Genomic DNA, 12,898 nt, shown 5'->3' with positions numbered 1-12,898 from the left:
TTTACACGGGTTACCGAATTAAGCAGCGGAAGCCACAGCCTGTTATAACATCCATTATGCCTTTTATGAGGATTCAAGTGCTAAGGCCAAGTGACTCTTGTGTAGCCAGAAGCTTCTTTATGCATGAACTTTGTCTTCTTATGCTCCACGTATTTTAAAGACTATTAAAGCTATTGAAATTTGGAAGCAGTATATTAGCAAACACCTCCTTGGTGCCATTACGGCACACATTCAAGAGGAGTGAGATCGTTTCTTACTTATCATTATCTGTGGGGCACATCCCGTGCCTGAGATGAGATGCTTGCTAAGTGTCTGTGCAACGGAGCTACCTGCTCCGCTGTTCCCATGTGACGTAAGGTTCTGTACAACCCTCCATCTTGTTTCTCTGGAATACCCAAATCAAACCAGAATTCCTAATGCATGTCTCAATGTACCAGTTAGTCTAGGAAACCCCAAGGTCACCGATAGCTCAAGATTTGATCCTGCCAGTCAAAAAGTCCTGACACTTCCCTCCAGGGATGTCCTCACACCTCAAGCGCAATCTGTCTCTCCATCCTTGGCCACACCACCCTCTGGGATTTATCAAATCACCATTGGGCTTTCACAGCAGCTTTGCAAGTGAAGAGGGGCAAAGCAGGTCAGATTGAGCGGCATGCTGGGTTTTCAAGGTACCATCAGACTTAATTCTCCCCAACAGTGTTATGAAGCAAACTTGTTTTCCCTGCCTCATAAATATGAAAGTTGACCTAAAAAAATCCCAAGGTCACACATCCAGCCAACTGCAGGTTTGGGAGCCAGTGAAGTCTATTTCCTTTGGCGTTTCCTGGAGTCCCCAATCCTCTTTACACCCATAGTCACTCCCAGAATGGCGCCCATCGAAGACAACTCCCCTATCAAGACACATTTTTACAGTCCCCTTCTCAGTTAATACTCCTGTAACTCACCTTCAGGAATGTCCACAGCTCGCCGTGCCCAGCCTAGCCAACCTTGCTTTCAAATCTCTCCTTCTCCATTCTGTTAACATGTACTCCCTCTTCTGCCTATACTACTAACGCTATTTTCTAAAGAGGTGTTGAGATACTTTTTTTTTTTTTAATTTTATGTTTCCAAATGCAGGGTTTTTGCCCTTGTTGAGTGAGTGTCTTTCCTGACTACAGGACAGTGAGCATACCACATAGAAAAAGATCAAGGGAACATGCTGGGCTTTACAAGAAAAACTAGAATTCAGGAGAAGAATTTAGGGAAAGAGGAGGTGTTCTTGCCTGAATCTTCTCAGTTCCCTTATCTATGCATTCTGCAGGACTCTCACCACAGAATGATCACACTTCTCCCATTGCCACAGCAGAGAGGATCAAAGAGACTGACAGGAATCACGGGTGACATGTGATTCAGGAGGGTCAGGATGGGTGGGGTGCCTACCAGATGCCATACAGAGGATGCTGCACAGGGCGGGCGGGGTTTCTCCCGCCACTCCTGACTCCCATGTGCTGTGCACTGTAAGATGAGAGCCAGGGGGCCGGCATCAAAGCCTGGATGATGTGTCAAGAGTGCTGGACCACTCCTGCCGAGACAGAGGATGCTGCAGACACCAGGGACATCACCTATGTTCCAACAGAGAGGGAGCACTTTCTCCTTACAAAGCAAATCAGCCAAGATTAAGTTCCTTCCACCGGTAAGAAGCACCCAAGTGAGTACTGAACATGGCCCAGGGAACAGAAAGAGTCAAAGGTTATCAACACTCACAGCAGCTTCTTGGCACTGGACATTAAAGCCCATCGCCACAGTAACAGCCAAACTAGCAAGAGAAGATGCTTCATTTATCAAAGTGGGGGTGTAGCTTACATCTATCTAAGGATATCTGGTGTGTGTGTGTGGGGGGGGGTCCCCAGAGACAGAAAAGTCTACCCCTGGTGTCCACACGAGAGCAGGGGAAGGGATGACTTCCTAGGAGTATTGAAAATCATCCAAAGAATGTTTTCACTATAGTATCAAACAGCTAAATGAGGCCAGCTTTCCAGAATCTTCCACGCTTGCTCACAGACAGGGTGCAGAAGGGTCATGTAGGTTTGAACCTCTCCTGAGACTGGGAGGAGACTTGGGGAGTAAAAGGACTTATGCCCTGGCTCAGATTACAGAAAGACACTGCCCTAGTTGGCCAAATTCCTGTGTGACATAGAGCAGATCTCTCCCTGTCAGCTCATGTAACTGCTTAATTGCTTAATTAACTTGATTGCTTAATTTATTGATTGCTTAATTCACTTGCTGAATAAATATCTGTTTAGTAAGCAATGAAAACAAAACAACCTTACAACTTATTTATATCGCATATGGGCTATAGGCTTATCTTGTCTATTGCATTCAGCTGGTTGAAGACACAAGGCAAAGCCCTGCTTATCAACACTGTTGAGTGACTTCTTGACTCTGCTATACCAGCTTCTGGAGTGTTCATCTGTTGTTGCTTCCATCCTTAAACATCTTAATTCTGTCATTCATCAATTTAGATCCTTCCTCCAGCCACGGTCCAGCTCACAGTGTATCTTAGGATAGAGGGTGGAGCCTCTGTGACCAGCAAGATTCTGCTCATTCTGAGAGGTGAGGTCTTTAACCCTTTCTGCAATTGCTCTTGACCACAGGAGCCTGAACCCCTGTCATATGCATAACTTCATAAACTGAGATGACTTTATTTTCCTCCCTAATTTCTACCTCTTGTATCACTGGCATGTGTGTCCACATGTTTGATAGAGATAACACTTATTTTCAACTTCTTATGTCATCTCTAAAGGCCTCGAATGGTCCAGTCAATATTCAACACTAGACAATATTCAACAATCAACACAAAAACGCACCATGAAGCAGCCACTATGCCATTTGTGGTACTGGAGACAGTGGTGTGGGAAGCTGCCGGCTCTGACAAAGGAACATCTGCAATGAAATGTCAAGGAACAGATGACCTGTAGTCCTCCTAGCAAGCAGTACCTGCCAATCAATTTAGCCACTGCTGGAATAGCTAACATGTTTTTTTTTTTCCCAGCATGCCTACATATACCTAGAAGACGAGAAGAAAGAGCTCAACTGTGCTACCCCAAACCTCTGTGATCATGGAGGGGAGGTTGAGCCTCTCCTAAGCATATCAGTACCAGTACATGTGAGTCTCTAGGAACCTACACACTTCATACATCACAGTCCATCATCACTGTAGCAACCAGACCAGCAAGAGAAGATTCTTCATGCAACAAAGAAAAGGGCGCCGTCTTCATCTACGGAGATTCCCACGCAGCGTTGGAGAGATAGCATGGCAGATCAAGGTGCTGACAAGTTGATACATTTGAGTCTCTAGACCCAAGTAGTGCAGGAAGAGAACTGGCTCTGCTGAGCTGTTTTCTAGCCTTCATGCCCCCCCCCCTGCCAAATACATAAACGTTACAAAAGCAGATCCCCATGCCACAAAATTAAGATGTAGCAATTTCCACACTTACCAGGCCTGAAAGATAGTTGGGTCTCTGCAGTGGTGGGTGGTCAAGTCTCTGCTGGTTTGAATTACATCATATGTTTTTGACACGGTCTTACTGTAACCCTGGCTAGTCTAGAGCTCACTGTATAGACCTGGCTAGCTTTGAAGTAACATAGATCCACCTGCCTTTAAATCCCAAGCACTGAGATTAAAGGGGCATATACCACCATACCTGGTCCAATTCAGAATTAGTAGTGTATGGTAAGCCTGTTAGGTGTATGTTAACTGCAAAGGACAAGAAGCTATTGGGTAGTGAAGGGGGAGGCTCAGGTCTTTTGCCTTCGCTATCCCTTCATCTTCTGAAAGCATGATGCTATTCATCCAGACTCTTAGCAGCTAAAACCAGACAATGCAAAGAGAAACTGAGTACTTTGCTGTTACCTCCAAAGCCCACAGGGAACAGGAGGGGATGCTCCAGCCATTTCCTGCCCGATTCTTGGAGATATTTCTCAAATATATATGCTCATGAAAGCATCAGGGAACACATTCCAGAATGTGCTTATTTGTTTTCTGGACCGCATCTGTGCCTAAGGCCGTTAAACCAACTTTTGTAATACGGTGTGTCTGCCCATTTTCACACCCATCTCAAGGATTCGGTAACTTCCCTCGGAACACAGACTGCCCATGTGCCCATGTACCTGGCTGTCACTTACCATGGAGGGCACCTGCTGAAATATGCGTGCTCACTTGGCACCAATACTAACTGCTACGTCTGAGGACTCAAGGAACAGAGAACTTGCACTCAGGTCAAAGAATGCCCTTGGTCACATACGACAGCATGTGCTGGTCATGGTAACGTTTCAATAAAAAGGATATAATGAACGCATTAATGAACATTAATAATCATTAAAGTCATATAAACAACCACTCTCTCAACCAACTTTTCAACTTCAGATTTCTGCTTAATTACATCTGATCCTTAGATACACATCCCAGCCCAGAAGTATTTGCAAGTTAGATGCCTTTTGATTTTGATCTTACATAAAAATATGTCTTACTAGGAAAATCGGAGGGCAAATGGGGGATATATCATAAAATTAAGAATTTCTCATGACTAATTAATAATATAGACTTCCTTATAAAATAAATTTATTTTCAGGATAGCATTTGAGACAGACTCAATATAAACAAAGGAAAAATTTTTATGAATTCTGTATAAATGGAGTAGAAATAGAGACAAAATGAACTCAAACAACAAAAATCTACTGACTAAAGAGAATCACTTATTTGGCTACTTAAATAATAATTGTCATCAATTAATTCTGCATGACTAGTCTCTTATTTTATGAGAAGGAGAGAGACCTGGAGTTCTCTCATAAATGTCCATGTCCAAAGCCTGAAGCCTGGCGTTCTCAGATGTCTGTTCCAGCCTACCTTACCAGTCTGAACCCCGTGCTTCATCAAAGAATTCAAATCTCCATCTTTATTTGATGCAATGCATTTAGAGATGCAAAATTGGAGTTAAAAAATCACTGAGGTCAAGGTATGTACATCTGTGGGCATTTAAAAATCATTAAAACCCTCTAATATCAAATATCCTTTATGCTTAATGTTTGAATGCAGAGGGTAGGAGAGGATTCTCTAGATATCTTGTTTGTTGGTTGTTTTGTTTTTGAGACATGGTATTTCCTATGTACCTCAGCTTCAAACTTATAGTGATTCTTCTACCTCAACCTCCTGAATGCTGAAATTACATGTATAAGTTACTATGCCAAGCTTAGTTTTCTCTTAATAGGAGAATTTCTAACTAGGTAACTGTAGTTAAACATCCCCAACCTAGATGCTAAATTAAAGGCAGAGTGCTCTAAGAGGTCTAATTATTCTCCTAACGATTCTGCTGCTTCCCTTTTGTACAAGCGCGAAGCCAGCCACCCCTAGCCCACCCCTCCGTGGATGGCCAGACTCCCTGGGGTTCACCTTGCACAGACACTAGTTGGACTCGCTCACTTAGAGTAACACTGTCTTATGTTAAGGACAACATGAGGCTGGCTGAGAAGCCAGAGATTTCTCCTCTGTGGAGATACCTGTGGAGATCTCACCCCCATGCAAGGTGATTATGCCCCTCAGAGAGCCAAGATGACCAGGGCTTCTTCCTGCCAAAGGTGCAGGAGTTCTGACGTCAGTCTTCCTCCCCCAACACATTTTCCATGGTGTTTTATTGTCTAAATGCTAACCAGGGTTGTGGTTAGTGGGAAAGATTAATGGCAACAAATAACTTTAATGATATGAGGAGAGAATGAAAGACTTGATGTCCCATCACAGGAATGAAAATCACTACCTCTGCCCTCAAAGGATGGGCAGAGTCGGACTGGGACCCACCACCTCTGTGGTGCTGCGGTAAGGGATGGCAGTCACTCTTGGCAGGGTCACTTTCATTTCGAGAGGCCCTCTTCATTCCTTTGCCCTGACTGTGGTCCTCTGATTACCTCATAAGCAAGCTTAAGTAGCTCTGCCATTGGCAGCTGAGTTGTGATGATGACTTAATTGGATCTCATAAATGAGTTAATACTAATTAATAGTTTCCTATATTGTCCTTCCCTGGAGTAAATTTATTTTAAAATGTCTTTGAGAGAGAGGAGATAAATGTGTTAACTAAAGGAGGCCACAGCACAGACAGCAGAGCCCTGGGAACCTATTTGAGATGACCTGGGACCGCTGTGACTTAGATATCTAGTTGCAGCTTCCATTTCTTAATTTGTGAAGGAAGGCGAGGGACACAGCTTCCATCTCAGATATGAGTCTCCTCTCTCTTCAGAATACTTTGTGTTGTGTAGTTCTGAGATGACTGGGGTGGGGACTTGGGGGGGGCGGGTCTTATACCACTGTGAAGATGATTCATTTACCTGCTTGCTTAAAATCAGTCAGGACCATAAACATTCTTCCTTCTTCCTTCTCAGTTCTATTTTAAATGATACTATCAGCATGCAAATAAACAACAACCACAGAGATGTTTGGTTTCAAGCAAAGGAATAAAGGACTTCCTTATCCCCCGTCTCTTCAAGATTTCTCGTGGTCAGGAGAATAAAAAATAGTAATGAAAAACCCATAAAAAGCAAGAGACATTTTTACCCCAAGCCAAGATATATGGAGATGCTAAGGAGAGAGGTCAGAGAATAGCTCATTACTTAGACGAAAAGCAGGTGTCCAGACAGAGCACGGCAGGGAGCAGGTTGGGTCTGCTCTGTCCTCTGTCAGAGAAGGTCTGGAAGTTAAGGAAACTAAAAAATCAGGCTGTATCTTAAAATGAGTGACTTGCTGAAGTCTAGATAAGGTATAGGCAGAAGTGCTCCCCTAGACCCTGAACCCCAGTACAATCAAATGACAACCCTTCCACTCTTTTGTAAAAGACAGAATATGGCCCCTCTGGAGACACAGAAACAGACAACTAGATGTGGGTATTCCAGAGCAGGCATCAACCATCAGGAATTCCACTTCTACAACACTAACAAGACTTTCATAATTTTCTAGTCCTGTCCCCTGACCCTAAGAAATATAATTTTTAAAAATACATCACCAAATAAGAAAAAAATATGCTACCAAATGGAACATGTCTAGAAAAAGAGAAAGAAAAAAATTAAAGGGGAACATGCTTTAAAAAAAGAGGCCATAGAAGTAAAAGTTATTTGTTTATTTGTTTGTTTGTTTATTTATTTATTTATTTGAAGTGGCCTTGGGGATGGAGCTTGGTGCAAATGCATGTCCTTAGCTATGCATGGGGCTCTCAGTTTATACCTCAGGCCCTGTGCATGGAATTTCTCATGAAGAATAATGTGAAAGATAAGTATGGGAAGGCAGAAGAGAAGAGATAGGCACACTAGATCGGTCTAGGAAATCTAATGTCAAATCATTGGGATTCTCAAAAGAATTAGAGAAGGAAGATGGAAAAGAGCGATTAATAAATGAGGCAAGAATGAAAAAAAATCATTTCAGGAAGTACTGCAAGAAAATATCCCAGAACAGAGGGACAGCAACTCCAGGTCAAGGGTGTCACCAGGTATTCTGTTCAGCAGTGAAACCAGCTCCCTCTCCCGCAATGTGCAGCCCCAGAAAGAACACATAAAGAGACCACTCTAAAAGCTTCCTAAGGATGGAAAAGCTTAAAGGCCCCATTTGAAGTCTGAATAATCTAGAAGGGTTGTTTTCCAGAACACATTATGTGCGGGAAGACTTAGCTAAAGAACTAAAGACCAAATGTGACAAATAGTTATTTCAAGAAAACAAAGTAATTCTAAAAGAAATGTAGCAGTATTAGACTATTTGTTAGCTAAAAGTAAAATAGTCCCATGGATAAATAATGAAGATCTTAAGATGTTGGCCAGAAATTGTAACAAATCATGTTGTAGACGATGAGGGGAGAATAAGAAGTATAAGTGAGCAAAAATTCTCAAGATTTCTGATGGTCCCTCAATGATATGTGTATCAAAGTGTCATCAGGTGGTGGAGCTGAAAGTGGGGTGGAAAAACAGTAGACAGGAGAAGACGAGGGCTGGCAGAATAGTGTTCTAACATACAAAGCTATGTTTGTGTGCTGCTTTGACACTGTATAAAAATAATCTGAAACAAACTACCAAAATGACAGCTCTGTATCCCACTTGATGAAATTGTGCCCCTGGGGCATGAATCTGATGATATAATGAAAAGTGTCAAATCACTAAGGGTCTCAAGTTCTGTGCCACTCTGTGCTTTACTTGAAAACTAAACAAGGAATTTTCCTTGCAAGAAAAATCTGCCTTTTCCTTTATAACACCAGGCTAGATTCAACAGTCACTTGAGAACTGAGTTCTCCTCCAGTGGTGGAAAGGAGGTGTTACTTACAATCTGATATCTAAACCTATCCATATGATGGGTCCTTATTCCATAGACAAACCAACCCCTAGAAACCTACATCCAACTAGACAGCTTTGGATCTGAAACACTGTGTCCTCAGACCACCCTTTGAGACAGCTGAGCGTTGATAGCAGACTGTGTCTTGCTTAGTAACTTTTGGAAATTTTGTTGCTGTGTGTACATATTTCCTCATTTGTCAATGACAGTGACAAGCCCTGTTCTATGGAGATGTGATTCAACTAGGGTACACATAAACAGATACTGCTGTTTTCATTATAACTAATGTTTGGCACGGAGCTCTCTTTTCTAGAAGTCTGCCTCTGTTAAACCAAGCATTCTGAGAATTACAACCACACTTCCAGTACTCGTTCACATGTACTAGGACTGACTTGCCTTTACAGTAGATGCACAAATGTTGGTTGTCTCAAGTTTGTGCCACAATTCTATTTTCCATTTTCCTGAAATTTTCTAGACAGCCCAGAGTTAGCACCACCCTGCCCTCTCTCCTCTCCCCGCCCCTTTCCATCAAAACACTTTCCCCTCAAGGATCCCTCTGTCTCTCTTGAATGGCCCTTTGGACAATCTAACATAAGCCTACAACACCTCAACAAGTCCACCAGACAGCAAAGTCTCACCTTCTCCCGAGTTCCAGCCTGGAATTTCCATCTCTTTGTGGACACCATAATGAGAATCACCTCACTACCCTTTTCCTCCCAACAATGGCCTCAATAGTCCTGGCTAGAATACCCCGACTCACCCTAATCCAGCTTCTTTTTAAAAACCATTCATGCAAAGTACACTAAAAACAAAGCAACCAACCAAACAACCAAACAAATCCAATCCCGTAGATTTCATCAGCATGTTGTCTCTCCCGTTCTCCTTCTATCTCAAGCTCAGCCCTGACAGCGACAGCAGCCTCCTAATGGGTTCCTTCCTATTCTGTCAACTCCAGGGCCCGCTACACAGAGTGACTTTGAACACATCACTTTTAAACAACCAAAGGCTGCCATTTCTTGACACATAAAACCTTCCACACTGATGTCCAGAATCAAAATCTCTCCAAGCCCTACCACTTTCCTTCTCACATCCTAGCTCCAACCAGACTCAGCTGACATGTTTCTGAAACATACCTGGCATTTTGAGGGACAGAGCTTGAAATAATTACCCACTTTGTGTCATCCTAAGAATCCTTCCAGCCCATGTTAATTTCTTTAATTTCTTCACAAGTAACCTTGTCTCCTGTTGTCCCTGGCTCTCCACAGCTCTATTTTCATACTGTGTTTTGAGTAATACTCATTTTCCTCAGATTGATAACACAATTGTCCAGGTCCAGCATCTTTGTCACTCTCCCTCACAGAGGAAGGCTTTGTCCTCACCTTTGTGCATTGTTGTAGCATGCCTGCACTTGGCCCAAGACTCCTCGAGAATTGTCTTTGAGCTGGAACTCATGCGAACGCACTTCTAGACCTTTCCATATTTATCAGAGACACTTAATAACTGAAAACTTCCTGAATGAGGTTCTCTCTGATGTTGCTATTTGGTCCTAGTCTGCAAACAATAGAGACAGAACTGCTCTGTTTGAGTCAATGGTTGAGTCAAGAGTCCTGTGGCAGGATGTCAGCATTTCACAAGTGACTTGACAGAGGGCATTCTTCCCTCTTGAGCCCATTCAGATTCCCAAGTGAAAGTCTGGAGCATGAACCAAACAAATAAGCAACAGAATGTGTGTGTGTGTGTGTGTGTGTGTGTGTTGGTGTGCACACTCATGTGTGATTCTGTTACTAAACTAGAAGAGGGATCAGGAGTGGAGAGGAAGGAATCTTCATGGAAGAGGGAACTATAGTAATGAAATACATCCAATATGTAGAGGGGGAAACTAGGAGAAGGAAGAGAAGCAGAGGAAGAATAAAGACACAGGAGAGAGCAGTGGGGGAGGAGAGGATGGTCACGCAGGTATGATACTATGAGGAAACACAGTACTCATAAGCTAACCTACAACATTAACAACAGGACTTTGAAAGAAAGTGGGTCCTATTCTTAGATTCTACTGAGTATTAAGCTCAGCTGTACCACTGCGGTTACAGATTGTGACCCTGGGGTTGGCTCTGCAAAGTTGTTGCCCGGCTATGCCACTCGGACTCCAAGGCTGTCCTGCTCACCTTTAAACAGTGATGCAGAGACATCGTGGCTTTACCCTACTCAGCATAATAAGAGGAACGGAACTATGCTCTGCTGCAGGTAGCAAACCAGCCTCTGATGTCACCAAGAGTCAAATAAATGGGAAGAAGTGACCAGTCCTCTCGACCTTAAAAAATAAGGAACACACAGTTGTTGCCTGGCGTAAAGTCAGCAGAGGTGGGCTAGCAGTGAGGTCAGCACTCAGGAGGTGAGCTTCCGGTAGAGCCCATTGCTGGGCTTTGTGTAAATGACTTCACACTTCAGAAGGGAGAGACATAATTTGGAATCCACCCTACTTCCACAAATAATTAAGTTCCCTATGTACCAGTTATTTAAGATAATAGGAGAATTTCATAAAAATCAAGAAACTATACAGGTCCATAAAACCCATAAGCTGTTGTTTTATGTAAACAAAGAAAAAGTGGATAATCTTTTGAAACTTTAGAGGGTGGAAGTGAGCCCACAGCGATGTAATCCCAAAGGATGAGCCTTCTCTCCATTCCCTGAGCCATTTTCGTGTCCATTCACAGTCCCCCACTTCCTCCTTCCTCCCGGATGCGTAGCTGATTTTAAAGCAAGACCCTTCCTGAATGATTGCTGTGTATGTTCCCTGCCAGCCTGTTAAGTCCAGCCTGGCCTGGCCTGAGTTCACCAGTCCATCCTCCCCAAGCCACGGACCCGGCAGAAGACAGACTTTGGGCAGCAGGCGGCGCTGCAGAGCCTGTCCCCGACAGGAAAGCCACCTGCCCACTGGCCAAGAAGCCAGGGTCCCCACATCCGAGCCCCTTCCTCACAGGACACACTTTTCCCACACGTGCATCACATCGCATCGCATCGCCGAGGAAAATAGAGAGAGCAGCGCCCGCCCTCTGCATCTTTGCCTCTGGAAGCTGGCCGGGTGCTGTGTTGTTCGAACGAACAGGTTCTTTTCTCAATCATTTGGTTGCAAACTGCTACGTTTGCAGAGAGGAAAAGAGAAACAAACAGAGATGTGGAGATGGAAAAAAGTCAGAACTGGAGGGAAGGGGGCAGCGTCACCGGCCCTGAGCCTTCTGGGACCCATCGTCCAAGTTGGCCCTAAGCGATTGACTGTCAGGGACGCTGCCCTCGGGTTTGGGTGTGAGCGCGCACACCATAAGGGAAGCTTTCGTCCCACTCAGTGCACCCCGCACCGCACTGTGCCCCGCCGAACCCCGCTCCCTGTCCTCCACCCTGGCGAGCTGGAGAGGCATAGGGGGACCAGCCGCAGGGCAGCTGCGGGTCCTGTGCACACAGTACGGTCTAAGACCCGCGGGTAGCTCCGAGTTCGAGTCCCAAATCCTAGCCGGGGTGGCCTCGCTCCCTCTCTCCCCGAGCCCCGCCGTCGGTGATGGTGCCTGGGCAGTGCGTGAACCTTGAGCCCGGCTAGGGCCGGCTCAGCAGGACCAGGGTGCGGAGCCCGAATCCTCCTGGGAAGAGCAGCCGCTCCGCGCTTAACTGTTCCCGCTCCCGGTCCCGGTCCCACCCGCCCGCTCGGCCGCACTCCGGTACTCACGCGTCGGGCCCCGGGGACGGCGGCGCGCGCGGGCAGGGCGGCTCCAGCCCGCCGTTGACGCCCCTCCAGCCCCGGCGGCGGCGCTGCGGCTCGGCTCCCTCGGCCTCGCCATCCTCCTCCTCCTCAGGCGCGGGCAAGGTCACCCTCGCGGGCTCCCGGCACTTCTTGACCTTGGTGGACATAGCAGCCGAGCTCCTTTCCGCCCGCAGTCAGCAGCCCAGGCACCCCGATCAAGCACCGGGGCCGCGGCGCCGGGGATGCCCGGCCCGAGCGCGCGACCTGCAGCGGAGCTTGGGGTCCGCGGCCGCGTAGCCGGCTGTGCGCGGTCTGCCTGCCCGACAGCATCGCGGCGAGACGGCGCGGTTTCCCTGCGAGGAGAGGGAGGAGGGGGGGGACGGAGGAGGGATGGGAGGAGGGGAGACCAGTCCCTCGCAGACAGCGCTGCGCAGGAATCAGACAAACCAGCAGGTGGGGAGCTGAGAAACAGCAGAAACTTCTCTCCACCCTCCTTTTTTTTTTTTTTTACCAGAGACCCAGAACCCTCTTGCATCTGTACACACAAGTGTCCTGGGGAAAGAAAAGGAATACTCGACTTGTTAGTTTTGTTTTTTGTTTGTTTGTTTGTTTTTTTTTGTTTTGTTTTTTTTTTTTAATGCACGCTCAGCTATCTAGATTTTCAAAGCAAAGCATCGTTAGTTCCCCGTTGTCAGGCTTAGCAGAATCCACAGGGGTTTAAGGGCGGTTCCTGGGTCCCTGTGCCTCACAGCGCACTCTGTGCCTAAACATGTGGGATGCTAACTCTGTACTTTTCAAGAAGCAGTTTTCAAGGGAGAAAATTGTTCTGTTCG

The 12,898-nt window shown here is 45.6% G+C and overlaps 1 protein-coding gene across 2 annotated transcripts in view; it reads right to left on the bottom strand.

Annotated features, from left to right (window-relative positions):
- Trpc3 (transient receptor potential cation channel subfamily C member 3) overlaps positions 1-12,415 on the bottom strand; it is a 64,191-nt gene extending 51,776 nt beyond the window's left edge. For both annotated transcript variants that reach the window (XM_052180620.1, XM_052180621.1), the window contains exon 1: positions 12,051-12,415. In XM_052180620.1, coding sequence (XP_052036580.1) covers positions 12,051-12,232 — 182 coding nt within the window. In that variant the 5' untranslated portion in view covers positions 12,233-12,415. The remainder of the gene's footprint in view (positions 1-12,050) is intronic.
- Between the last annotated feature and the right edge of the window lie 483 nt (positions 12,416-12,898).

The sequence above is a fragment of the Apodemus sylvaticus genome, chromosome 4, assembly GCF_947179515.1.
Source record: "Apodemus sylvaticus chromosome 4, mApoSyl1.1, whole genome shotgun sequence".
Lineage (NCBI taxonomy): Eukaryota > Metazoa > Chordata > Mammalia > Rodentia > Muridae > Apodemus > Apodemus sylvaticus.
Note: the sequence above shows the minus strand (reverse complement) of the source record. Positions and strands in the feature narration are given on the sequence as shown.